Here is a 26,264-nt window from a genome sequence, read left to right as displayed (position 1 = left end):
CGGCTCCGCCGCGAGCCACCGCCAGGCGCACGCCCGCCACCCACCAATCGGGGCCGGGCTGGGCGGGGCCGGGCCGGCGCACGCGGCGCGCTCGCTGCCGGAAGCGGCGATCCGTGTGGAGCCGGCGCGCGGCGTAGCATGGCGGGGCCGCGGGGTCCAGAGCGCAAGGCGTCCGGAGCGCAGCCCAGGAAGCGGCGCCCAGAGCCCGAGCCCGAGCCCGAGCGCGAGCCGCCGCCGGAGGAGGTGACCGCGGGGTGGCGGGGACGGTTCCCGAGGGCCGGGCGCGCACGTGGCGGGCGCCGGGGCGGCCGGGCCGCCTGTCAGCGGGCGCGCGCCCGCGCATCGCCCGAGCCTCGCGGACGCCCGGCCGCGGCGGGGAGCGCGGGGGTCCGAGGAGGGAGAAGCCGGAGGCCGCGCCGGGGACGCCCGCCGGGGCGCCGGGTCTGCGGCCCCGCGGCGTCTCGGCCTTGGCGGTCGGCGCCGCCGCCCCGGCGCTGCCCGTGCCGGGGAGCCCCGGCCGCCCCGACGCGGGCCAGGCGCGGTGTGGGCGCGCGAGTCGGCGGGTGGGAGGCCGGCCGCGGCGGACGCACCGGGCGGGTCTTCCGAGCTGATGGCTCGTCGTTCAGCCGGCGATTCTGAGTACTGGGCCCTGAGCTGTTTGTGACCGGCCGTTTGCTCGCTCTGTTCATGTGTAACTGGAAGCTGGATATTGGATGTAAGTCACGAGTGCTGAATGCGAAAGTCACTTATGCGGAAACTAGGTTGGGTTCTATGAAATAGTTGGCAATGCAGGATGTAGAATTAGATGACACCTCTAAACTGTTAGACAAATAGTGACATCAAGAATTCTGCTTTCAGGCCGGGCGCCGGTGGCTCACGCCTGCCTGTCATCCTAGCTACTCAGGAGGCTGAGATCTGAGGATCACGGTTCAAAGCCAGCCTGGGCAGGAAAGTCCCTAATCTCCAATAAACCACTAGAAAACCGGGATTGGCACTGTGGCTCAAGCGGTAGAGCACTCGCCTTGAGCTGAAGAGCTGAGGGATAGTGACCAGGCCTAGAGTTCACACAACCAACAAAAAAGAAAAAAAAGAATTCTGCTTTCAGCCTGGGAAGGTGGCTCAGTGGTACAGTACTTGCCTAGCATGCTTGAAGCCCTGGGTTCAATTCCTCAGCATCACATACACAGAAAAAGCCAGAACTGGTGCTGGGGCTGGAGCAATAGAGTGCTAGCCTTGAGCAAAAAAGCTCAGGGACTGCTCAAGCCCTGAGTTCAAGCCCCAGAACTGGCAAAAAAGAAAAAAAAAAGTTCTGCACTCACATGCTTCCTCAGCTTTCAACTTCTTGTTGCACTTTTCAGAAGCCAAGGACAGGACAGGCACTGGTGGCTTAAATTTACTCAGAAAAAACATAGCCTCTTCAACTACTGGTTTTGGGAAAACTGGGCAGCCACATGCAAAAAACTAAAAGTGGATCCCTGCTTGTGACCATGCACTAGCATCAGCTCAAAATGGATTAAAGACCTCAACATCAGCCACAAAACTCTGAAACAATTGCAAGACAGAGTAAGAGAACTTAGGCACAGGTAGGAACTTCCTGAATAGAGTCCCAGGGGCACAACAGATAAGAGAGACACGACAAATGGGACTACATGAAAATAAAAAAGTTTGTGCACCACTAAAAACGTAGCTACTGAAGTAGAAAGACAGCCAACCAATTGGGAAACCATCTTTACCATCAGTACATCAGACGAAGGCCAAATAGCCAATACATACAGGGAGCTCAAGAAACTAACCCCTCCCAAATCTAATAAGCCAATCAGTAAATGGGCAAGGGAGCTAAGGAGAGACTTTTCAGAAGAAGAGGTAAGAATGGCAAAGAACACACAAGGAAATGCTCATCATCCCTGGCCTTAAAGGAAATGCAAACCAAAAACAGATACCATTTTACCCAAGTTAGACTGGCTAATATTCTGAATTCGGACAACAACAAATGCTTGTGGACATGTGGAGGAAAAAAGGAACCCTGCTGCACTGCTGGTGGGAATGTAAACTAATAAAACCACTCTGGAGAGCAGTCTGGCAGTTCCTCAAACTAAACAGATCTTCCCCATGACCCAGCCATACCACTCCTAGGCATCTACCCTGAGCATCAAGAACCAGGATCTGCTAAGGACACCTGCACATCCATTTCATTGCCACACTGTTCACAATAGCCAAGATATGGAAACAGCCCAAATGCTCCACCACAGATGAGTAGATCCAAAATATGTGGTACCTATACACAATGGAATTTTACACAGCCTGTAGAAAGAGTAAGATAATGCCATTCGCAGAGAAATGGATGGAACTAGAACACATGTTGAGCGAGGTAGGCCAAGATCAAGGAGAGAAATGGTGCACGTTCTCCCTGATATGTGGAAGTTAGATTTAAAATGCAAGGGGATATGACAAATTATACAGGATTTTAGACACCCATATACAGCGAGACCAAAAGAGGATAGTCTTAGGAGAAAATTACCAAGTTGTAATACCCAAGAGCATCTTCATACATATATAAAGTAATACACACACTGAAATGAACTCCAAAGAAAGGACTTATTCTTTTTTCTTTTCTTTTTTTTTTTTTTTGTCGGTCATGGGGCTTGAACTCTGGGTCTGGGCGCTGTCCCTCAGCTCTTCAGCTCAAGGCGAGCACTCTACCACTTGAGCTACAGCGCCACTTCCGGTTTTCTGGGGGTTTAATGGAGATAGGAGTCTCACTGTCTCCTACCCGGGCTGGCTTTGAACCGCGATCCTCAGATCTTAGCCTCCTGAGTAGCTAGGATTACAGGCGTGAGCCACCAGCGCCCGGCAGAAAGGACTTTTTCTTAATTTGTCTTTTCATTTTCGGCTGACTCTGGATTCTTCATACGCCATGTATTTGTGTGCACATCTGAGGGAAGGTGGGGAGAGGACAAGTGAATCGGTGGAAAACGGGTGAGAAGCGCAGCGTCAGGGCTCACTCCGTGCACTGGACTTTGATGAAGATAACCCATGCAACTTGTGGACGGAGATGGGAGGGAGAGAATGGGAGAGGATGAGGGAATGGATGATACTACACAAAGGAAGGAGATGCACTTTTTTTTTTTTGGTCTGGTTGTGGGGCCTGAACTCTGGGCCTGGGCGCTATCCCTCAGCTCTTCAGCTCAAGGCTAGCGCTCTACCACTTGAGTCACAGTGCCACTTCCGGCTTTTTTTTTTGTTTATGTGGTGCTGAGGAATCGAACCTAGGGCTTCAGGCATGCAAGGCAAGCACTCTACCACTGAGCCATGTTCCTAGCCCCGGAGATGTACTTCTTATCTGATATATGTAAAGGTAACTCCTGTATATCACCTATAAAACAAATAATTTAACAAAATCTACTTAGAGCTGGGTGCTGGTGGCTCACTTCTGTAATCCTAGCTACTCAGGAGACTGAGATCTGAGGATCATGGTTCAAAGCCAGCCTGGGCAAAGGCCGTGAGACTTGCCTCCAATAAACCACCAGAAAACTGGAAGGGAACTGTAGCTCAAGTGGCAGAGTGCTAGCCTTGAGCTGAAGAGCAGAGGGACACCACCAGGCACAGAGTTCAAGCCCCATGCCCAACCAAAAAAAATAAAAAAATAAAAAAATTAGGAGGCTAAGATCTGAGAATAATGATTTGAAGCCAGCGAGAATAATGATTTGAAGCCAGCCCAGGTAGGAAATTCTGTGAAAGACTGATCTCTAATTAACCACCAGAAAAGCTGGAAGTGGGGCTGTGTCTTAAGTGATAGAGCACCATCCTTAGTGATAGCATCCATGTCCTGAATTCAAGCCCCAGCATCAGTGTGGGGGAGCCCCCTCCCCCCCAGTTTATGTATCGTTATGTCTTGTAGAGTTAGGCATGACATGGTGTCCAGTCAGCTGGGCTGAAAAAGTTCACATTACTTCCATTACTCTTGTTTTCCAGCCTACCTATCATGATGGGCCCCAGTCTCTTTGGGTGTGGAGGATGCTATGGTGGTAGAAGCCCTCAGGGATAGTGATCCTCTTTGGGCCCCAACCCTGCCATTCTGGCCCTTCCAGCTCTGGGAACCTTGAGTGCCAGGGTAGGATTTAGAGTGTGTGGACGGAGGAGAGTTGGTTTTGGTGGTATAGTCAAGACTGGGCTCTGAAAAGGAGTTGTGTCCTTGAAAAGGCCCTCCCTTGTGACACTGGGTACAAGGTGTCCTGAGGATTACAGTCAAGCTGTCATAACCGGAGGAAGATGAGGAAGGCCCGGGTGGGGCAGATGGTTTTAGTGGAGGTGGAGGCTTATAACTAGAGGTTGTCTGCACAGTGTCTGGTCAGCTGCTCTGGGTGCCTGCAGGACAAGCCTGTGGGTAGGCAGTTACTAACATTAGGTGTCTTTGCAGCTTCCTTTCCTGTGTGACTCTGCTCCCAGCCATGCTGATGGAAGTGATTCCGGCCTCTCTGACAGCGAAGAGAGTGTGTTCTCAGGCCTAGAAGATTCCAGCAGTGACTGTAGTGAGGACAGCAGTGAAGGAGAAGATGGAGCCAGCCGCAGAGGGATGGAAGAGACCTCTGGGGAGCAGGTGGGTGGGGCCTGAACTCTGGGTCTGGGCGCTGTCCCTCAGCTCTTCAGCTTAAGGCTAGTGCTCGACCATTTGACACACAGCGCCACTTCCGGCTTTTTCTGTTTATGTGGTGTTCAGATCGAACCCAAGGCCTCATGCATACTAGGCAAACACTCTACACTAGGCCACATTCTCAGCCCCTATCTCTCTACCTTTTTTAAAGTTGTTTGTTTTTTTTTTCTTTTTTGGTGCCAGTCCTGGGGCTTGAATTCAGTGCATGGGCACTGCCCTGAACTTCTGCTCAAGGCTAGCCTTCTACCACTTTAGCCATAATGCCTCTTCTGGCTTTTTTTGGCAATTAGGAATAAAAATCATGGACTTTCCTTTGATCCGCGGTCCTCAAATCTCAGCCTCCTGAGTAGCTAGGATGACAGGTGCAAGCCGTTGACTCCCAGCTATAAGCCTTCCTTGAAAAATGATTTAGATACTGCATCAGTAGCATTTTATAAAGTACAGAAGTTGCAATTTATTGTCCTTGTTCCGAATTCACAAGCATAGATAATAGCTTATTGTATATCTTTCTGGGCCTTTTAGAATTAAAGATCCATACATTTAGGTATTTCAACTTTCCTTCTTTTTTTTTTTTTTTTTTTTTTTTTTTGGGGTCCAGTCGTGGGGCCTGAACTCTGGGCCTGGGTGCTGTCCCTCAGCTCTTCAGCTCAAAGCTAGAGCTCTACCACTTGAGCCACAGTGCCACTTCCGGCTTTTTTCTTTTTGCTTATGTGGTGCTGAGGAATCGAACCCAGGGCCTCATGCATGCAAAGCAAGTGCTCTACCACTGAGCCACCTTCCCAGCCTCAACTTTCCTTCTTAATGCAAGTCTTTGAAGTGATGTATGCATGTACCTCAGGTACAAGAGGGTGTTTGGTGGAGCCTAGTAGAAGATGCATCTTCTCTTGGGCCTTGGGTTCTCCCTGGGCATCCCTTGTATTCCAGAACTCTGTGTTGGTTTGTCCCATCGGGCTCTCTGCTCAGGTTCCTGTGACTGGACTTTACTGGATCTGCTCTGTTAAATGTAGCCCCCATCTATCTGCCCCTCTGCCCCAGGGACGCTTTAGTAGCAACAGGTTAAGGAGGCTTTCAGAGCTCTGGGTTCCCAGGCTCAGAGAAAGGGGTTGACAGGAGAGAAAGTCCCAGTTATACCTCCACCTCTGAGGCTGTTGCCTAGTCTGTGGCCTGCCGTGCTGGCTGCTATGTCGCAGTCTGTTGGCCAGTACTGCCTCCTGAATGTTCTTGGTTTCTCAGGAGCCTGGCCTGACATCCTGGGTGTCCCACACCCTGAAGAGGTATGTGCCTGTGATCTTCTTCCAACTTATGTCCCGGCCTTCGGGTCTGTCATGTGATGGCTGGTTGCCACGTCACACTCCACTGCCCTACGTTTGACATTCCCCTGGGTTTGAGTCCTCAACCCCAGAATACATTCCACTGAGCGGCTTCTAGAATTTGTGTTTCCTGATCGTTGCAGGGCTCCAGGTCAGCATCGATTCTTGCTAGGTGTCTCAGTGCTTTAATAGAAACGCAGCATCGTGGGGTGCCTGGCCATGCATGGCCACAGCCACATCTTCCTGTGTGGTCTTGTTAACAGGCTATGTTGTGGGTCTCTTAAGTAAGCAGTGTCTGCTGGAGCCCACTACAGAATGAGACTACTTTTCTGTGATGGATTAAACAGCTTAACCTCCCTCTCCTCATCTAGGGCTTTCCCCTGACACCTACTGTGCTGCCTGACCTCTTGCTGTTTTCATGTCCACAGCACACATGCCCAGTAAAAATGTCCTTATTTAGGACATCTATCAGGAAAACTAGACTCACCCTTGCGAGGCTGGGCTGAGTTGCTGGACCAGGAACCCTGTGCTGTTTGTCTGTGTCAGTTATCTGTCACTTGTAACAGGTTACCCCAAACTTTAGCTTCATTTGACAGGTCTTCACTGGCTGCTTATACCTGTAATCCTAGCTACTCAGGGTGAGATCTAAGGATTATAATTCAAAGCCAGCCCAGGCAGTAACATCAGTGAGACTTATCTCCAGTTAACAACCATAAATCTAGCATGGCTCAAGTGGTAGAGTGCTAGCCTTGAGCAAAAGCAGCTCAAGGACAAGTGCCAGGCTCTGAGTTCAAATCCCAGGACCAGCACAAGAAAACAAATCTTCACTACTTCACTGTCACAGGAGGCTGGCACCCTGGTGCTTTGGGAGATGTTATCAGAGTACAGTGGGGGCTAAGGTTGCCCCTCTAAGCTTTTCACCTGGCTGTTGGCAGGAGGCCTTGGGTGAGCATGGTACTTGGGGGCTGATAAGTGGGTAGGAATGAGGCATGGGAATGGGCTTGCGAAGTTGGGAGGGACATGGGCATATCCTTGGGTGTGGTGGGTGTGGTGGGCTTGTGTGACTCGTCATCTGTGCCTCTCTGCTTACTGTCTTAGATCTAGCCTGCTGGTGGTAGGTGTATAGCCATGGATGGCACCCTTCCTACTAGCTGTAAGCAGTTTTGTTATTTGCTACTTACTTGTTATTTGTTAATTTTTTTTGCCAGCTTGAACAGTTCTAGGCAGTGTCCCCAAGCTTCTTTTGCTCAAGGCTAGCACTCTACCACTTGAGCCACAGCACCACTTCTGGCCTTTTCTGTGTATGTGGCTCTGAGGAATCGAATCCAGGGCTTCATGCATGCTAGGTCAGCACACTTTAACAGTAAGCCACATTCCCAGGCCTGTTATTTATTTTTATTTATGTGTGGTCTTGGTGATGTTTTTTATTTTTTTATTTTTTCTGTTAGTCATGGGGCATGAACTTGGCCTGAGTGCTGTCCTTGTACTTTTTGCTCATTTCCAGTTTTTGAGTGGTTAATTGGAGATAAGAGTCTCATGGGGACTTTTCTGCCTGGGCTGGTTTTGAACTGCTTTCCTCAGCCTCCTGAGTAGCTAGTATTACAAGTATGATCAGAACCCGGCCTTATATATGATTTTTGGGAGTGGACAGCTTTTTCCTTACCTAGAAGACAAGGTAAAGTCCTTGTGCTTCTCATTATAATGTCACCTACTCATTGTTGACTTGCTAACTGTGGTTCTTTATAGAACCATAGTGTTTCCAGTGGCTGGACACCTTAACTGGCCCCTGTCCACCCGACCTCAGCCTCTGGAGCGCTAAAAGTACAAACATGCTCTATGATCTACTCGTAGCTTATATGAGAGGCTTGTTTTGTTTTTTTGTTCTTACTCTTTTGTGCTCAAGTCCGAGTTTCTGTCTGTTCATATTGCTGCCTGCCTGCTATTTTGAAGAATGAAAGACAAAGAAGAGTTGTGTGTGTTCCCGGTGTTTAATGCCATCTCTGGCCGGAGGATCTCTTTGGGTCTCAGCAGAGCTTGGGGGCGGGGCGGGCGGTAGCTGCCTTCAGAGTCCTGGACTTGACTGAGGTGTTGTTCCGAGTTCCTGAAGGGGAGTGTCACACATGGGTGCTGTTGGTTGGAGGTGACGGGCAGCTGCAGAGGGGACGCAAGCGTCGCGGCGTGTGAGGCAGTGCCTGGCTGGCTGTTCTCACCTTGACTTCTTCCGTGGTCTACACCCATCTTCTTAGCCCCTGAGATAGGCAGCAACTAACTTTCCCCCCGTCACACAGCACTGCAGTGTCAGCCATGTACAGAGGTCAACTTTCAGGCAGGACGCGGGGCCATCGAGTGTCTCGTGGGTAGGGATGGGTGTTCCATAGGGCTCTGGTATCTGCTCAGGAAAAATGGTCACTAGGTCCTGTCTGTGTTCTGCTGCTTCTGTGGGGTTCTAGTGAGAACAGCACGTCCCGCTCTGAAGTAAGTGGTCCTGCACACTGGGTAAAGCTGAGTGGCCCTCGAACTCCGTATGAGGGGCCAGGCAGTTTGCGTGACGGCCCTTGGGGGTGGTGAGGAAAGAGGTGCAAAGATTCACAGCCATGACTTGGTTTTTGGTGTTGATCCTGTGGCTTAAAGTCAGTGCCTCTCAACTCTTGCTTTTTTTTTTTTTTTAATCTTCTTGTAGAGGTGATGCACAGAAGGGTTACAGTTACACGAGTCAGGTAATGAGTACATTTCTTTTTCTTTTTTTTTTTTGGTTGGTTGTGGGGCTTGAACTCTGGCCTTGGGCGCTTCCCTGCGCTCTTCAGCTCAAGGCCTTCAGCTCAAGGCGAGCGCTCTACTGCTTGAGCCACAGTGCCACTTCCGGTTTTCTAGTGGTTTATTGGAGATAAGAGTCTCAAGGACTTTCCTGCCCAGGCTGGCTTTGAACCGTGCTCATCAGATCTCAGCCTTCTGAGTAGCTAGGATTACAGGCCTGAGCCACTGGGCGCCTGGCTGGTTATTGAATTTTTGAGGGGCTAAATTTTTGAGATCTGAGTATATTTTAGATATGAGGCTCTTGTCTGAAGGCATAGCTGGTAAAATCTTCCACTCTGGGCTATCTGTTTGTCTTGTTAGCTATGTCCTTTGCTGTGTAGAAGCTCTTCAGTTTGAATCAATCCCATTTATTTCATCCTTTGATTTGTTGTGATTCTGGATCTTAGGAAGTTGTGTTCCATGACTAGGAGCCCTAGTGTTTCCCCTACTCCTTCCTGTAATATTTTCATGGTATCTGGCCTTACATTGAGGTCTTTGGTCCATTTAGAATTGCTTGGATTTTTTCACTTAGGGCTGGCACTCTACCACTTGAACTATCTGTCTGCCTCCACTTCCAGCTTTTGGAGATGAAAGTCTCCGACATTTCTGCCTGGGCTGACTTGGAATCTTGATCCTCAGACCTCAGCCTCCTGAGTTCTAGGGTTGCAGGAGTGGGCCAGCCCTCACGGCTGTCTCACAGCCATGGCGCTCAACCTCTCAGGACTGTGCGCCCTGCATGTTAGCTCTGGGCCAGCCCTGGGCTCACCTCAGGCTTTGGTGTGATTGGGGGACCTTGGGCCACACGGAACCTCCATTCAAGACGAGGAGGCAGGTGTGGGGCAACCACTGGCCTTGCTGCTGTGAGATGGCCGCTTGTGTGTGCTGGCCTCCCCTCCTGGGAGGCCCTGAGTGCGTTCCCTTTTCCCTGAGAAACAAGGGCCCATTTTTCATCTGTGTTGTCTGCCCAGTTTATTCCCTGCTGCTCACCTGTTACCTGGGTTTTTTAGTTTGCTTCTTTTTCTGTAGGATGCCATGTATACAGGGCCTCTTGGTACCTGTGCCTCTGTGTCTCGCTGTCTGGGTGATATGGACAGTGAAGTCTGTGGCTGACTATACGGTGTCAGGGCCTGTGGAATGGCATTCAGTTCTAGTCGCCTTTGTGCATTGAGTGTGCTGCTGTATGGGAGACTGGATGGGCCTTGTCCCCTGCTGGGCTGGCAGCAGCACTGGGGATGGCCAGGTGGTGCTGATGGTGGGTAAGGGGAGGATCTGTTGCTACTATAAGAAGAAATTTGTTAGAGTAACTACTTGTGATTATTTCTTACATTCCCCAGAACATGCCTCTGGTGTGAACTTTGTGTTCTCATTAGAAGTGTTTGCTGCGGGCGCGGGGGATGCTGTTCTAGTGTGGGGATTTCCCACTGTGGTCCTTGCAGCGCATCCTGAGGCCTTGTGTTTACACAGGTCCAGGCATGAGCAGCACACCTTCCACAGCTCTGAAGATCTGCTCCCAGAGGAGAAAGCATCTTCGATAAGGTCGTGCACCTGCATCCATTGTCTGTGTTTTAGCCGACTTGTTATTTTATTTTATTGTATTTTTTGTCGGTCGTGAGGCTTGCACTCTGGCCTGGGCGCTGTCCCTCAGCTCTTCAGCTCAAGCCCAGTGCTCTACCACTTGAGCCACGGCACCACTTCCAGTTTTCTGGTGGTTTATTAGAGATAAGAGTCTCAGGGCCTTTCCTGCCCGGACTGGCTTTGAACTATGATCCTCAGATCTTGGCCTCCTGAGTAGTAGGATTACAGGCATATGCCACTGGTGCCTGGTGCCTGGCTGGACTTGTTATTAATAATAAGGTTTAAAATAACATTCAATACCTAACTGGAGAGCATTTGTCTCTAGACTTTCTTTTTTTTTGGGGGGGGGGTCCGGTCGTGTGGCCTGAACTCTGGGCCTGGGCGCTGTCCCTCAGCTCTTCAGCTCAAGGCTAGCGCTCTACCACTTGAGCCACAGCGCCACTTCCGGCTTTTTTCGTTTTTCTTATGTGGTGCTGAAGAATCGAACCCAGGGCCTTGCGCATGCAAGGCAAGCGCTCTACCACTGAGCCTCCTTCTCAGCCCCTAGACTTTCTTTGAATGGGTGGGCTAGGCATGTGGCATAGGCTTGCAATCTCAGTACTCTGGAGGTAGTAAGTTTAAGGTCAGACTGGGCTACTTAGCAAGAGCTTGTGCGTGCCTCCTTCTCAACCTTGTCTCAGACAACAACAACAACAAAAACACATCTGCCCCGTACTCTGTCTAAGCATAGGGAACACCTCCCCGCAGAGACCTGGGCCTGAGTATGGTGTCGGTGCTGCCCTCTGGTGGACACCACCTGTCCCCGCATCAGTTGAGTATGGGTAGGATGTTACAGTTTGGAATCTTGGGTGCTGGGACTAACACATTTATTGGGAAACCCCAAACACTGCCCTTAGAGAAACCCGTCCTTGTTAAGTATCTGCCTGTGTCTGACCCCTGTCTACACTGCTGTGCTGACAGCCCCGCTCTGCCCAACACTGGAACCTCAGGAGTGTACAGAATGACAAACCTGTCATCTTTTTATGTTCGTGTTTATTTTTTCTCTCTGTGCCAGTACTTGAACTTTTTGTTTCTTTTTATCGGTTGTGGGGGCTGAACTCTGAGCCTGGGTGCTGTCTTTCAGCTCTTCAGCTCAAGGCTAGCACTCTACTATTTGAGCCACAGCACCACACTGGCCTTTTCTGCTTATGTGGTGCTGAGGAATCGAACCCAGGGCCTCCTGCATGCGAGGCAAGCACTCTACCACTGAGCCACCTTCCCAGCCCCTCTTGCTTCACTTTTTAACTCAAAACTAGCACACTACCAGTTGAGTCACATCTATACTTCTAGCTCTTTGCTCGTTAATGGGAGATAAGAGTCTCAGGGATTTTTCTTTTCTTTTCTTTCTTTTTTAAATTTTATTTTACTGTAAAGATGCTGTAGAGAGTGGTTACAGTTACATGAGTAAGGCATTGAGTATACATTTTTTTGAGCATTGTTACCCCTTTCCTTGTTCTCCTACTATCCTTTCCTTCCCCCTCTCAGGAATTTTTCTACCTGTGCTAGCTTCAAACTAGGATCCTCGGATCTCAGCCTCTTGAGTGGCTAACACTATAGGTGTGTGCCACCAGCGCCCATCAGGTCTCTCATCTTCCTCAGTCTCTGCTCATGATGTGTGGGCACTCTGTAACTTTCAGGCACAGTGCCTGTGAAAACAGGCCCCGGGAACCCCCGGAAGAGGTCTGGGAAGCAGGGAGCGCCGCCTGAGGCCACACTGAGTGCGGCCACAGCCCTGACTGACACGCTGGGCCTCCACGGGCCGGCCAGGGCCACTGTGCTTCCTGGTTGCTGCTGCTGGAGCAGGGGCTGTCGTGTAAAGGGGTGGGGGCTGCCCCCTGGCCTGCGGGGCACTCTAGGCTCACCCTTTGTGCGTCCCCTGCCAGGCTGAGCTGACCCACTTTGGACAGTCAGCAGGGGAGCTAGGGATGGGGAAGATGTGGAAACTGAATCCTACCTTGTTTCTGGCCTGCAGAAAGACTTAGTCTCCTATCCCTCTTTCTATTGAAGGAAAAAACAGGCGAGAGGAAGAGTGGGCCTTGGCCCCGGCCTGGGCAGGAGGGAGCAGGGCTTCAGGCGGGGGCGCCGCGCTGGGGTTCCTGCTCCAGGCTCTTTATTGCCCCCGGGGGTGAGAGGTGGGCCTGTTTTTCCCATCAGCCCTGGTTCCACCAGTAAATCCGATCTGGTTGGAGCATCCGCTTCCCCAGTCAGGGAGAATCTGTTTTCCAGGCTGGTGTGTAAGTCTTCGGTGGTGCCCGCTCTGACCCGGTGGACAGGGTTAGCCTAGGGTCATGGCCACCACGGCGGGAGCGTGCCAGGAGTAGGGTGGTGGCCATGGGGGTGGGCTCTAGGTATTCTGTGGGTTTAGAGCTCTTGCCCAGCAGGCTGGAAGGGGTTCTGACTCGAGGTTGCTTGGCCATGTTGGCCCGTGGCAGGCCCCCCCTCCCCCGGAACTTGTCCCAGGATAGTGCGGCCCCTGCGTTGCTCCCTTGCTCTCTCCCCTTGGCCTTGTCCTGGACCCCAGATCTGTCTCTTCTGTTGGATCTGGGCTGGCCTCAGGCCCTAGACCAGGGGCCCTGTAGCTGCTGGTGGTGTTCGCAGTGTGGGGGCAGAAGAGTGGGAATGTTGGTCTTCAACAAGGCTTGACTGCAAATTGCTCTAGGGTGGTCTTCTTTCCAGTCTGGTACCAGGACTGCCAGAGGCAGAGGCTGTATAGCCTATGAGGGAAAAGCCTCAGGCAGGGACTGTGTACTGGGCATAACGGCAGAGGCCTTCGGAGGTCTGCTGAGGTCTAGTTCTGGGCTAGGCCGAAGCCTGGGGCTGGAGTGGAGCTGCTCGGTCACGGGGGGCGTCTTACATAGGCTTCAGGCCTCTGTTCTCAAGCCGAGGGTTGGGCTGTGTGCTAGCACAGCCTGATGTCCAGGACCATGTCACGTGCCCCTGAGCTAACTCATTCTCCCTGGTCCGCAGGCCGGCGCCCCTTGCCCGACGACAGAGGCAGTGAGCTCTCCGAAGGGGAACGAGTATGCGGAAGACAGCTCTGATGAGGAGGTAGGCGTGCAGGGTGGGAGGTCCTCCTCCGGGCCGGGTGGCACCTTGGGCTGGCTGCTCTGTGGCCGGGGCTGCCCTAGGGTATGCTGGAGTGTCCCGCTGCCGAGCTTGCTGCCCCGGGTAGAGGGAGCCGGGGCCTTGTGAAGGCGCGGGCCCGCTGGCCTGAGTGGGCGTCCTGGCTGGGGCCCTGCCCCATCTGGAAGAGTGATTGTGGGGTCTGAGACACATGACTAGAGCAGCACATGTCTGTCATCAGTGGTGTCGGGTGGGGGGAGATGGGCTGTGGCTCTGCAGCCCCTTGCTCTGTCCTGTGGACAGGTGTCTAAGACCCTGTGTGCTCCTCCTGTCTCTGTTGGGGTGTCGGGCTCAAGGGCAGGGAGCAGACCCAGGCTTCTGATCAGTGGAGAGGCCTCAGGCAGGGGTGGGTATCTGCTTTCCCTGCCCTGGTGTTCCCCAGGGAGTGGCTCACAGGACGTGGCCGCCTTGTGATGGAGTTGCAGGAGCACTTAGCAGGGGCAGGCCCTTTTCTGGCTCAGGGAGTCTGTGGTGTGAAGAGGAAGGTGTGCGGGGCTGGGGTGTGCTGGGGCCTCCGGAGAGCGGAGGCAGCGACACCAAGGCTGGGAGGGGCCGGGAGCTCTGAGCACGCGGGCTGCTGCGCGGCTGGCAGCAGCCCCCTGCGGCAGGGCGGTGGCCGGCCGCTGTGAGCCTCTCCAGGCCGTGGGGGCCTTTGTGTGCCTCCTACAGGGATGGTCTTTGGCCCTCAGGAGCCCTTTTTGCCTGCTTATCGGGGTCTGATGGGAGGCTGGGGGAGACAGGCACCCCCTCCCGCCGGGCTTCCTCCCCACCTTCAAGCTCTCTTGGCAGTGTCTGCAGGAGCTTTGGCCGCCAGCCCGATCCAGTCTCTGCTGCGCGTTCAGAGAACAGAGACAAAACAAAATAAATTGGTTTCCTGGCCGGAGCAGCGGGCGCGGTGGCGAGGGGGGCTGCACAGCCCTGCTCCCTGCCTGTCTCCCCTCCCCCAGGGGCTCTGGCTGTCGGCAGCCACATCCTGTCGGCTACTTTTTTATATTTGGTATTTTGAGAAATCGATGATGATTGTAAGCGGAGCGCGGGGCCGGGGGATGGGCATTGCAGAGCAGGGCCTGCCTGGTTCTGCTTGTCCGCAGGGAGGGGTACCCCAGCTCTCCTGTCCAGTGCCCGAGGAGAGGTTTGGGCAGCCCCCCGCTGGGCTGCAAGGAAGCAGGGGGTGCGGGGGCCGCTTCCTCCTCCTGTGATGACTATTGCATGTGTCAGGCTGAGTGACAGCCCCGCAGCCCAGATGCCCATCTGCCTGAACTTCCGCCAGCACAGCCGGCCAGTGGCTCGAGGGGGCGGCAGAGCTCAGCTTTCAGGAGGCAGGGAGGCCGGGCCCGGGTAGATGCGCCCCGTCCAGGGCGTCCATGTGTGGGGCTCAGGCTGCGTCCCGCCTGGTCCTCAGAGCCGAGCGGCAGGTCAGGGAGGAGAGCCGGTCCCCCCGGGCGGCCTGCTGCGGCTCTGACAGTGAGGCCTGGCGTGCTTGTGCGCCTCCGAGCCTCGCCTGCGCTCTGGCCGGGCCCTGGTGTGGCCCTTGTGGCGCCACTTGCTGCGTGGGGCCGCCTTGGCCGAGTGTCCAGTGGGACGTCCCTCTGTCCGTGTCTTTGGTTGGAGCCCATGGTGCCAGAGTCTCAGGAGCTCCCTGGCCAGCTGGAGGTGTCAGAACTGGCCAGGTGGGCTGTGCCAGTCACTGGCCTCTGGAGAGCTCTGCGGGTGGGGCTGGGAGGGGCCTGGTGGGGTCTGTTCCCTTGGAGCAGGGACCTTCACTGCACCCGAGAGGGACGGGAGCAAGGCCGCGTTAGGGAGGCCAGTCTGGCCATCTGGGTTGGGGGTGGAAGCGCCCCTGGCCCTCACCCCCCCCCCGCCTCTTCCCTGCCTGCCTTCCCGGGGTCTGGGCTGGGGCGGGGGGGGGGGGGGAGGGGCTTTGGGCCCTCCTGAGGCCTGCCAGGCCGTGCCCTGGGGCGTGGGCTCTCTTCACTGAGGGTCTCTTGGTTGGGCACTGGCTCCTGACTGCACTCACTTGGCCTTCTCAGGCCTTCTCTCAGACCTCAGCCCGGCAGCCTTGTGTGGGCTGGGGGTGGGGGCTGGAGCCCCTGAGTGAGTTGCTGGCGCTGCGGAGGGGGAAAGGCCCTGAGGAGCTGCTGCTGTACGGCTGCCCCGCCTCCACGCGGCTACCTCACCCCTCCCCACAGCACCCGGCTTCATAGACGTGATCTCATCCAGCCATAAGGACCCCCGGGAGGTGGGCCCGGCAGAGGGGCGGGTTAGTGGCTGATGCTTGTCCTCTTCTGTGTCAAGCAACTGGGAGAAACTGAGGCCTGGTCAGGAAGAAGTACAGTCCAGCTGCCTGCTCTGACTGGGAAGTGTGGCCAGCGCGAGGGTTCAGGGCGGACGTGGGGGGACCTCCCCCCGTTGCTGAGCATGGGCCCCAGGCCATCCCTAGTCAGGCCTCTGGCCTGGCCGGGCCAGGTCAGGGGGATGGGTTGCCGTCTTGGCCAGCTCTGCAGCAACTCTCGCCCTGCCTGGGCTGTAACTCAGATCCCGCGGGGACACGGCCCAGCGTGTCTGCATCCAGAACCTGCTATCCCCTCTGCTCTCTCGCCAAACGCCGTTAATGGCTTCTCCCAGCTACTGAACCGGCAGCTGCCTCCAGTGCTGGCGGCCTTCTGCTCCTCGGGGGCCGCCCCCGCCCGCCTGCGTCCCGGCCTCCGCCTGCCCGCGCACTCTCGGTGCTGCTTGCCTGTGTTGCTGGCAGGGGAGCCCTGGGCTCGGGTTTCCAGCAGGAGCGTGCAGAGCCCTCCCTGCTCTGTGTGTGGAAGGCACCAGGGCCTGTGGGCTGCCCTGGCAACGGTCCACCAGAGGCCAGCCTGCGTGCCTGCCTCAGAGCGGAGCTGCTCTGGAGACAGACAGCCCTTCTGCACTGCCCCCGTCCTGCTCCTGTGCCCTCGCCAGGCTTGCAGGAAGGGCACGGTGGGTGGAGCGTCTCCCCCAGCACATCATCGCTGTCTTCCTTGTCCAGTGGTTCCCCAGAAGCCACTCTGTCTGGCATCTTAGCTGACAGAGAGGAGGGTGTGTTGGGTACACCGAGGAAGCCAGCTGCCCGCACAGGGCGCTGAGCCCTTCAGTGTCCCGGAGTGGCTGGCGGGGGAGGGCCTCCTCCGAGCTGCATGCGTCCTCTGCAAGTGGGCCATAGCGGCCCTGCCTGCTGTCGGGCCCGAGGCTCTCGGAGGAGGGTTTGCTGGGGGGCAGAGCAGGCGTGGGGGGCGGGGGAGCAGGGGGCCTGATGGGGCCCTTCGTGAGGCGGTGTCGCAGTCTGGGGACTGGAGTCCCAGTTGAGGGCGGTGCTCGGGGCTGGGAAAAGGCTCCAGAGTGGGATTTTGGAGGTGTCTGGGACCCCTCCCAACTTGAAGCAGCAGCTGTATCTAAACAGTGGGGTGCAGAACAGGCCCTGTGAGCCTCCTCGGGCCAAGTGAGTCGTGGGTTAGACACTTGGGGGGGGGCTCTGCCATTCCCTGCTTACAAGCTGCTGCAAGTAGGGACACCTCCAGAAACATCCACTCCAGGAGAGGGCTGGACACGCGGGTCCTCGGCGGCCTCCTACACAAGGGGGCCTCTGCCTGCCCTGGAGACCCCGCGGGAGTGGCTTGCCCTCCCTGTCTGACAACGTGCTGGCAGCCGTCCAGTAGTGGCCCTTACCCCGATGGCCAGCCCCTCACAGGCAGACAACTGGTGTCGGGAGGGACAGAGCAGTGAGGGTGTCCTGGTCGAAGTTGGGGTGGCCCGGTGAGGTGGCCCTAACCCCTCCAAGTTCCCTGGGCTGGAAGAGGCTGCCTGCCTGGTCTGTCACCCGGGCCGTGCTGGGAGCGCTGGGACCCAGCGTCTCCGCTGATGGCGTGGGCCTCAGGTGAGCCTGGGGCGGCTGTGGGGCCTGAGCACTTTGACAGAGATAAGACATCCCAAAAGGGGGAGGCAGCCGCACAGGAAGGCCACGGGCTCGGAGACAGGAGGGCGTTCGGTGCCGGGGGAGCTGAGCAACACTGAACACTACCCACATTGTAATCGGAGAGGGGCCGGGGAAGAGAGACGGAGCAAGGCAGCTGACCCCACGCTCCCGGGGGACAGGTGGGAGAGGCGGAACGAGGAGAGAGTGAAGGATTCCAGAGGTGGGCCGGCTTCCTCTCTTGCAGACAGACACGGGAGGGAGTTGGGCAGCGGGCCAGCGCCGTACCTGCAGTTCCAATCTGTGGTCCTGACAGCTGCAGCCACTTTGGGGAGGGGGAGGGGGCTCATCGAGAGCGGAAAAGTCCCAGCCGACACATCAGCGCGCTGCGGCTGTGTCCGGGCAGAGGGGAGGGGGTGCCCGGCCTCATCCACGCGCTGGTCTTTGGGGCTGGGTGACCCCCCAGAGAAGGACTCGGGTCTGCCTGCCCTCAGTCAACCTGGTCTGGGGTCTCGGTGTCGGGCCTGACCTGAAGGGGTCACATGTGTTTCCTGGCAGCCTGCAGGTGCTGAGCAGGGTGGGGGCGGCTGGTCCCGCGCAGGCAGCCTGGTGGTGATGAATCATGTGGTGCCGCCAGCCGCTGGTTCCCCAGCCTGGGGACAGGGAGCTGACAGCTGAGGCCGAGCGAGCGTTTCCAGCCCAGCTCAGCTCACAGGGGTGGCTGCTGGCCCAGGGTGCCGGCTGGAGGAGGCGGGGGCCTTCTTCCCAGCTGTCTCTGTGGGGCACACGCAGAGGGAGCCCTGGATCTTTGTGCTGTGGCTCTTCAGTGTGGTGGAGGGTGAGGCAGGGCTCTGGCTGTGGCGGGCAGGTAGCACCTGCCACCCGTCAGCGTGGGCTAGCCGTGGGCTGGCTCGTGTGGGGCCACTGCTGGGGCGGCGCACACCGCCCCCGGTCTGGTCTCTGGTTTGAATCTGTAGCCGTGGAGGGTAACTGAGTGTTCCTCCAGCCCCTCCCCTCCGCTCCCCTCCCCCTGCTGGCTGTCGGGCCAGGCCCTCGGCCCCTGCTACCGGTGCAGCTTTGGGAGCGGCTGGGCTGCTTGCCCAGGTCTGAGGCTGGCCAAGCTGCAGCCTCGTCAGAGTCAGGCCCTGCAGTTGAAGCCTTGGCCGGGCGCGTGCCGTACCCCAAGCATCTGGGCCCCTGGGGAGCCTTCTAGCCCCAAAGCCTCCATGTCCGTCCTTGTCTCTTTGATTTGGCTCTGGTTGATACCCCATCTCCAGCTCTTGTTTGGTAGACTCTGACCTGCGCAGCCCCCAGCAGCTGCTCCCGGGTTTCCCTGGCCTCTCACACCGGGCCCTCCTCTGGGCCAGCCCTCCCTCGCACTGGCCCTAACCAGGTGCTGCCCACTGGTGCCGGTGCCACAGAGACCCCATCGCTCTGGCTCCTGTTTAGCTTCATGGCCTTCCCCACGGCTGGCGGCTTCTGTGCTGAGGGGTCCCTTTCCGCATGACTTGGCTTGCTCTCTGCCTTTTTCAACGTGTGTTCCTCTGGTCGGTCCTGACCCTGGCCAGGCCATTCTGACCACCGAGGTGGATGTCCACTGGTATCCATCCTCCTCAGGTTGGGTCCAGATCTGGACAGGTGAGGACTGTGGGTAAGTGGTGCTCTCGCTGAAGGACACTGGCAGGCCAGTGCGGGGCTGGCCAGTGCGGGGGCTGGCCAGTGCGGGGCTGGCCAGTGCGGTGGCTGGCCAGTGCGGGGCTGGCCAGTGCGGGGCTGGCCAGTGCGGGGGCTGGCCAGTGCGGTGTCTGGCCAGTGCGGGGCTGGCCAGTGCGGGGGCTGGCCAGTGCGGGGCTGGCCAGTGCGGTGTCTGGCCAGTGCGGGGCTGGCCAGTGCGGGGCTGGCCAGTGCGGGGGCTGGCCAGTGCGGTGTCTGGCCAGTGCGGGGCTGGCCAGTGCGGTGTCTGGCCAGTGCGGGGCTGGCCAGTGCGGGGCTGGCCAATGCGGGGGCTGGCTTGAGGACGAGGGTGGGGGCCGCTGCCCCCTGCCCCGTGCAGGCCCCTCCGTGCCAGGTTGCTTCCTTAGTTAGCGTGTGTCACAGAAACCTTGCTGCCCGGACAAGGCTCTGCCCAGAGAGGTGGAGGGAAGGGCGCCTCCTCAGGCCCCAGCCGTAGCCCCGGGTCTCGGGCAGCAGGGGCCTCCAGCAACCCAGTGTGCCCCCCCCCCCCAGCCAGCTGTGGTCTCCTGCAGGATTAAGGGGAGGAAATTTGGGGTTGGGTTTCTCTCTGAACGAAACCTGCCGCTGTGACTTTTTATCCTGTTATATTTCTATCAGATTGGACACAGCCCTCCCTCCCCCCCCCGCCCCAACCCAGCCTTAATGGCTCTGGCTTTGAGAATTTCCTCCAAAATTACACCACCGCTTCCTGCACCGTAGTCCCCTGGAGCCCATCCATGCGGAGGAGGGGCAGCTTTGTCTCTGCCCGGTGAGGATGCCCACATATTTCTCAGCACCTGGTCTCCCCCTGGGATGGGGAGGTGTCATTGCCGGGCTGGGGGCCGGGGGCCTGGGCCTGGGCCTTGCCAGCCACCCAGCACCTGGTGTTCTGGCCATCCCCTGCTCAGCCCCCGCCGGAAGCCAGGCTGCTGGCCTGGCTCAGTGGGGAGGCGGCCCTTTTCTTAGTGTGCCCACAGAGCTCCCTCCACCACTGAACTCATGGTCACCTGCAGGATTTTAATGGTTGGCCAGCTGTGCACAGCACCTGGTGGGGTTCTAAGTCAGCCTCCTTAGGGGCCAGGGAGGTGTTTGGGGGGAGTTGGGTGGGACAGAGGTTGATGGCCAGGAGTCCTTCTATTGTGCTGTTGGGATGGGTGGGATGTGGCCCCTCAGACCCAGCCTCAGCCCCCAGTTTGGTAACTCACTCTGCTGGCCAGCACTGCTGCCTGTCCAACCCTGTGTCCGCTTAGAACCCGCACACTGGTGCCTGGCTGTGTCCTCCTCGGGGTGCGGGGCCTGCTTCTGCCCTGCCTTCCCTCCATCCCGCCCTGCCCCGCAGGTCCCAGCCGCTGTCAGGTATTCAGGCGCGCCTGCCTCGGCCCCTGGAAGGGAGATGCCCCGGGCAGGCCAGGCGGACAAGATGGGCTCCGAGGCTTGGCTGAGGGCAGCCATGGGGGTTCGGCTCCTTCCCGAGGACAGTCTGCCTCCACACTTGGAAGATACTGCTTCGTTTTTAATTATTACAAAACTTCCAGACTTTATATTATCATATCAGAGATGCAAGATGCCAACACTTGGCCCAGGTCGAGAGCCAGCATGGAAAGTTCCAGTGGGTCTGGGCAAGCGCTGGGCTACTCAGTCAAGTCACTGCCCATCTGTCCGTCTGCCTGTCCATCGGCCCTGTTCGCAGCCCGCGTGGGGCCGGCCTGGTTGGTCCGCTCTGAGGTGGGCTCTCCGGCGTCCACCCCTCGTGGCCGCGGGCCATCCTCCTAACTTCGGATGGCCGTCTTTCTGTCTCGGTCTTTACTCTGCAGAACGTAAGGGGAGGGGGGTCAGGGCCTGGGCAGGGACCCCACCCCGGCCCGGCCTCCCCGGCCTCCCGCGGGGGCAGCTGCCCTGCAGCCGGGCTGTGAAATTAGGTTTCCCAGGCCAGCAGGCCCCGGGCGCGGACTGGGGAGGAGGCGGGGGTTGGGAGAGGCTGGCGTGCGGGAGTGCGCCCGCGTCACCCGCCGTCCCGGCCCGGGGCCCCGCGGGGCAGGTGGCCGGCGGCCGCTCACCAGCTTCCTCTGGTTGCTGAGGCAGAAGGTGCAGATCTGCTTGGGCTGGGCGTTCTCGCCGCCGTCCCGCGCCGGCGCCGGCGGCGGGGGGCTGCCCGCGCGCGCGCGGAAGAAGGCGGGCCCGGCCAGGCAGGGCTGCCCGTCGCCGCGCTCGCCCACCAGCAGCACGTTGCCCAGGTGCGAGATGTAGCTGGAGGCCAGGCGCAGCGTCTCGATCTTGGAGAGCTTCCTGTCGGCGGGCTCGGTGGGGATGAGCGTGCGCAGCGCCGTGAAGGCCGTGTTCACGCTGTTGGTGCGGTCCCGCTCGCGCGCGTTCGCCGTGTGCCGCTGCCGCGGCTCGCGGCCCGCCCGCGCCGCCGGCCCGGGCCCCGCGCCCGCCCGCCGGGCCCCCGCGCGCCTCCGGGCGCCCTGCAGGCCGCAGCGCGCCGCGTGCACGCGGCAGGGCTTCTCGTCCGAGCCCGAGCTCTCGCTGCCGCGGTCCTCGTCCTCCGACAGCGGGCTCACCTCGGGGTACAGGTAGCGGCCCGGCGGCGCCGAGCGCAGCATGGCGGAGGCCGGGGCCGGGGCCGGGCCGGGCGCGCCGTCAGCTCCGCCGGCCGCCGCGCATGCCGCCCCCCGCGGGCGCCGGCCGCCGGGCCGGGGCAGGCGCGGGTCTCGGCTGCGCCCCGCGGTGGCGGCTGCCGGGCGCGCGCAGCACATGTGCGTCCGGGCTGGGGCGGGCCGGCGCGCGGCGCCTTTATAGCGGCGGCCCCTCCCCCGCGGCCCGCCGCCGCCTCCCGGCCCGGCCCCCGGGCTCCAGCGGGGCCGGCGCCGTCCCGGGGCCGTGCCCAGGGGTCCCGAGCATCAGGCTGGCGTGGGGATGCGGGCCGGGTGGGAGTGCCCGAGGTACCGGAGCCCCAAGAGCAAGGTCCCCCCCCTTCCCCCGCGGCTGGACACGCCTGGCCCGGCTAGCCGGTGCCTGGCCGCACCCTGTCTCTCTCTCTCTCGGAGCACTTGGGTCCTCCCCGCCGCCTGCCTGGCAGCCCCCGGAGTCAGCCGCAGCGGGCACGTGTGTGTGTGTGGGGGCACAGCGCATCCACCCTGCACCTGCCCGCTCCCCACTCTGGGCTGGGCAGCAGCTGTGCTGGGGAGACCGTCCCCCACTGCTCTCACTCCCGGGCTGGCTCTTGCCGAGGGCACACCTGTGTAAGACCAGGTCTACAGGAAGGAGAGTCGGGCCTGGCGGGGGTCCGGCAGCCTGCTGGGAGGGCGGGAGTGGGCAGGTGCGGGGTCCTGCCTGGCTCTTCTGCAGGGGGCTGCAGCGCCCAACCATGCTTGCTGTTCTTGCTGCCTCCCTCCCCTGTGGCTACTGTTGCAGGAAGCGGCTGCCTGGGCAGCCGTCCCCAGGCTGGGAGGAGTGAGGGTGGCGGCTGGCAGGGGCTGAAACCAGGAATGTGTGTCCCGGAATGCGGCTGCTCTGCCTACCGCACAGGGAGGGAGGGGGCGCGGGGGGGGGTCCCTGCCACCTGTGGGGCAGAGGGCAGAAGTGTCCCCCGGGATGGGTGGGATGGGGTCTTCCTTGGTCGCTGTTCCCTAGCTGCCCACTTCTAAGGTCCCTGCCAGGGGAGGGAGCCCATGAGCGATGAGGTCATCTGTGTCTGTGGCTGCCCAGAGCCCTTGCCAAGGAATCCGACAAGGGGGAGGCTCGGGTTGGCATCACTTCAGTGGAAAATGTGAAGGTAAAGCTGCGGCGCCTCCGAGGGCCTGGGGTGGAGGCAAGGGGGGGGTGCCGGTTGGTTTGCCACGTCAGACCCTAGGGCCAGAGCAGGGGCACATGTCCAGGGGCCCCGAGGCCGGCCCTTGGCCCTCTCTGATGAGCCCCCGGTGGCTTTCAGGAGGCTGGGGTGGGGGACAGGTGCTGACAAGGTGCCCTTGCCGCAGGACATCCGGAACACAGTGGGCAACGTCCCCCTGGCGTGGTACGAGGACTTCCCACACGTGGGCTACGACCTGGATGGCAAGCGCATCTACAAGCCCCTCCGCACCCGGGACGAGCTGGACCGGTTTCTGGACAAGATGGACGATCCAGACTTCTGGTGAGTTGGCTCTTGCAGGAAGGCCCCTGGGTCCCCGGGGCCGGACGTGGCTCTGACCGGCCACCCCACAGGCGCACTGTGCAGGACCGGACGACCGGACACGACCTGAGGCTGACCGACGAGCAGGTGGCCCTGGTGCGGCGGCTGCAGAGGGGTCAGTTTGGGGATGTGGACTTCAGCCCGTGTGAGGTAGGAACGGCGTGAGGTCGAGGCCCGAGGCGGGTGGGTGTGGGCTGGGCCTCAGCCCCGGGCTTGTCTCCTCAGCCGGCCGTGGACTTCTTCAGTGGGGACCTCATGATCCACCCAGTGACCAACCGCCCTGCTGACAAGCGAAGCTTCATCCCATCCCTGGTGGAAAAGGAGAAGGTGGGCCTGGTCCCCTGCGCCCTGGAGCCGCCCCGGCCAGCCGGGCTGTGTGGGCAGGTGCCCTGCTGACCTCGGCTGTGTGTGTGTGTGTGTGTGTAGGTGTCCCGCATGGTGCACGCCATCAAGATGGGTTGGATCCAACCTCGTCGGCCCCGAGACCCCGCCCCCCGCTTCTATGACTTATGGGCCCAGGAGGACCCCAGCGCTGTGCTGGGGCGTCACAAGATGCACGTGCCTGCACCCAAGCTGGCCCTGCCTGGCCACGCGGAGTCCTACAACCCCCCTCCTGAGTACCTGCCTAGTGAAGAGGAGGTAGCCCTGTACCACTTCCCCGCTTGCCTGTCATGGGTCTTTTTGGTCCTGAGGCTTGAACTCAGGGCCTGGGCGCTGTCCCTGAGCCTCTCTGTGCTCAAGGCCAGCGCTCTACCCCTTGAGCCACAGTGCCACTGGCAGCTGTCTGGGAATTGAACCCGGGGTCTCATGCGTGCTAGCCGGGTGCTCTACCATGAGCCCCCTTCCCAGCGCGCACCTCGCTTCTCTTCCCCAGCGCATGGCATGGGCACAGCAAGAGCCTGGTGAGCGGAAGCTCAACTTCCTGCCGCAGAAGTTTCTGAGTCTGCGGGCTGTGCCTGCGTACGATCGCTTCATCCAAGAGCGCTTTGAGCGCTGCCTGGATCTGTACCTGTGCCCACGGCAGCGGAAGATGAGGGTGTGTAGGTGAAGCCTGCGGGGGGAGGGGGTGGGAGGAGGGGGGGAGGGGTGACCGAGTCCTGTCTGCCGCAGGTCAATGTGGATCCCGAGGACCTCATCCCCAAACTGCCTCGACCCAGGGACCTGCAGCCTTTCCCTGTGTGCCAAGCACTGGTGAGTTGGGGTTCGGTTGGGGGGGTGGCGCCAAGTCCCTGAGGTCAGTTTGTCTCACTGCTCCTCCTCTGCAGGTCTACAGGGGCCACAGCGACCTTGTCCGCTGCCTCAGTGTCTCCCCAGGGGGCCAGTGGCTGGTGTCAGGTGGGCCTGGGGTGGGGGCAGCCCAGAGCGGCGGGGGGGGGGGGGGGGGAGCCGGGTGGGAGGAGCAAATGCCGAGGGCCTTCCCTGCTTACCCAGGATCGGACGATGGCTCACTGCGGCTCTGGGAGGTTGCCACCGCCCGCTGTATGAGGACGCTGCCCGTGGGGGGCGTGGTGAGAAGCGTTGCTTGGAACCCCAACCCCACCGTGTGCTTGGTGGCCGCAGCCATGTGAGTGTGCCACCCACCCTGGGTGAGGCGGCTGGCGGGTGGGCGCTGTGCCGAGGGGCTGCATCTGGCTCTGGTTCGCAGAGACGACACGGTGCTGCTGATAAACCCGGCGCTGGGGGACCGACTGCTGGTGGGCAGCACAGACCAGCTCCTGGGTGCCTTCACCCCCCCTGAGGAGCCCGTCCTGCAGACTGCCCGCTGGCAGGAGGCGTCCGAGGAGGAGTGTCAGTGGGGCCTGCGGCTTCGTATTTGCCACAGCAAGGTAAGGGGAGGAGGGCGTGGAGGAGGGCGGGGTCCATGCAACCCAGCCCAGCTAGTCAGCCAGCACCGTTCTGCAGCCGGTGACACAGGTAACCTGGCACGGGCGAGGAGACTACCTGGCCGTGGTGCTGGCCAGTCCAGGCCATACCCAGGTGCTGATCCACCAGCTGAGCCGGCGTCGTAGCCAGAGCCCCTTCCGCCGCAGCCATGGCCAGGTTCAGAGGGTGGCTTTCCACCCCACCCGGCCCTTCCTGTTGGTGGCCTCTCAGCGCAGCGTCCGCATTTACCACCTGCTGCGCCAAGAGCTCACCAAGAAGCTGATGCCTAACTGCAAGTGGGTGTCCAGCCTGGCTGTGCACCCGGCAGGTGAGGGGCGGGCCACCCCACTGGTGAGAGGGGAGGGGTGCGTCGTGCAGGTCGAGTGAGGACCCCCGTCTGCCCCTGGCCACAGGTGACAACATCATCTGTGGCAGCTACGACAGCAAGCTGGTGTGGTTCGACCTGGATCTCTCCACCAAGCCATATAAAGTGCTGCGGTGAGCTGGGGGAGGCTGGGGCGGCCGGCGGCCCCTCCCTCCACTGAGCCCACTCTGAATCCAGCCCTCCCTCAGGCACCACAAGAAGGCGCTGCGGGCCGTGGCCTTCCACCCTCGGTACCCGCTCTTTGCCTCTGGCTCAGATGACGGCAGTGTCATTGTCTGCCACGGCATGGTGTACAGGTGAGTGCTGCCCTGGCGGCCCTGGGGCCTCTGTGGAGCACTGTGTCTCACGGGGCCCTAACCCCCCCGTCTTTCCACAGCGACCTGCTGCAGAATCCGCTGCTGGTGCCGGTCAAGGTGCTCAAGGGGCACACGCTGGCTCGAGACCTGGGCGTCCTGGACGTGGCCTTCCACCCCACGCAGCCCTGGGTCTTCTCCTCAGGGGCAGACGGCACCGTCCGCCTCTTCACCTAAGGCTGCCGCCCAGCGCCTGGGTGGCCTGGACTGAGGCAGGAGGGGGGGGTGCCCAGGGTTCTTCAATAGATGCCTTTCTCCCCACCGCTGCTGCTTTCTTGGGATAGTTAGCAGCAGGAGCAAGCTCCCTGCAAGCTCCCCACCACAGCGCGAAATCTTCACCGGACTAAATGA

General features: G+C 59.3%; 2 protein-coding genes across 2 annotated transcripts; one reads left to right on the top strand and one right to left on the bottom strand.

Moving 5' to 3' along the window:
* The first annotated feature begins 118 nt into the window (after positions 1-118).
* Positions 119-26,176, top strand: LOC138829615 (ribosome biogenesis protein BOP1-like). The gene is made up of 16 exons (XM_070026041.1): positions 119-243; positions 4,418-4,597; positions 13,336-13,416; positions 23,119-23,273; positions 23,345-23,462; positions 23,538-23,639; positions 23,739-23,951; positions 24,187-24,348; positions 24,423-24,503; positions 24,578-24,647; positions 24,744-24,876; positions 24,958-25,138; positions 25,215-25,503; positions 25,589-25,673; positions 25,749-25,856; positions 25,937-26,176. Exons 1-16 carry the CDS (start codon positions 139-141, stop codon positions 26,088-26,090), a joined length of 2,217 nt encoding a protein of 738 aa, XP_069882142.1. The 5' UTR covers positions 119-138; the 3' UTR covers positions 26,091-26,176.
* Positions 20,449-21,744, bottom strand: LOC138829555 (basic helix-loop-helix transcription factor scleraxis). Its single transcript, XM_070025905.1, has 2 exons — positions 21,199-21,744; positions 20,449-20,949 (listed from the first exon to the last, which is right to left on the bottom strand). The coding sequence occupies exons 1-2, from the start codon at positions 21,742-21,744 to the stop codon at positions 20,911-20,913; spliced, it is 585 nt and encodes a 194-aa protein (XP_069882006.1). The 3' UTR covers positions 20,449-20,910.
* Positions 26,177-26,264: the final 88 nt, after the last annotated feature.

This window comes from Dipodomys merriami, unplaced genomic scaffold, assembly GCF_024711535.1.
Source record: "Dipodomys merriami isolate MVZ:Mamm:240054 unplaced genomic scaffold, mDipMer1.0.p SCAF_174, whole genome shotgun sequence".
Lineage (NCBI taxonomy): Eukaryota > Metazoa > Chordata > Mammalia > Rodentia > Heteromyidae > Dipodomys > Dipodomys merriami.
The sequence above is the reverse complement of the archived record's forward strand: the minus strand, read 5'-3'. Positions and strand labels throughout refer to the sequence as shown.

Bases quoted from the DNA above. Each gene is read 5' to 3' on its own strand.
- LOC138829615 (XM_070026041.1), top strand. From the start codon at position 139: ATGGCGGGGCCGCGGGGTCCAGAGCGCAAGGCGTCCGGAGCGCAGCCC. The intron at 23,274-23,344 runs GTGAGTTGGCTC...GCCACCCCACAG, and splicing joins ATGGACGATCCAGACTTCTG to GCGCACTGTGCAGGACCGGA. The intron at 23,640-23,738 runs GTGGGCCTGGTC...GTGTGTGTGTAG, and splicing joins CCCTGGTGGAAAAGGAGAAG to GTGTCCCGCATGGTGCACGC.
- LOC138829555 (XM_070025905.1), bottom strand. From the start codon at position 21,744: ATGCTGCGCTCGGCGCCGCCGGGCCGCTACCTGTACCCCGAGGTGAGC. The intron at 20,950-21,198 runs GTGAGCGGCCGC...TACGTTCTGCAG, and splicing joins TCAGCAACCAGAGGAAGCTG to AGTAAAGACCGAGACAGAAA.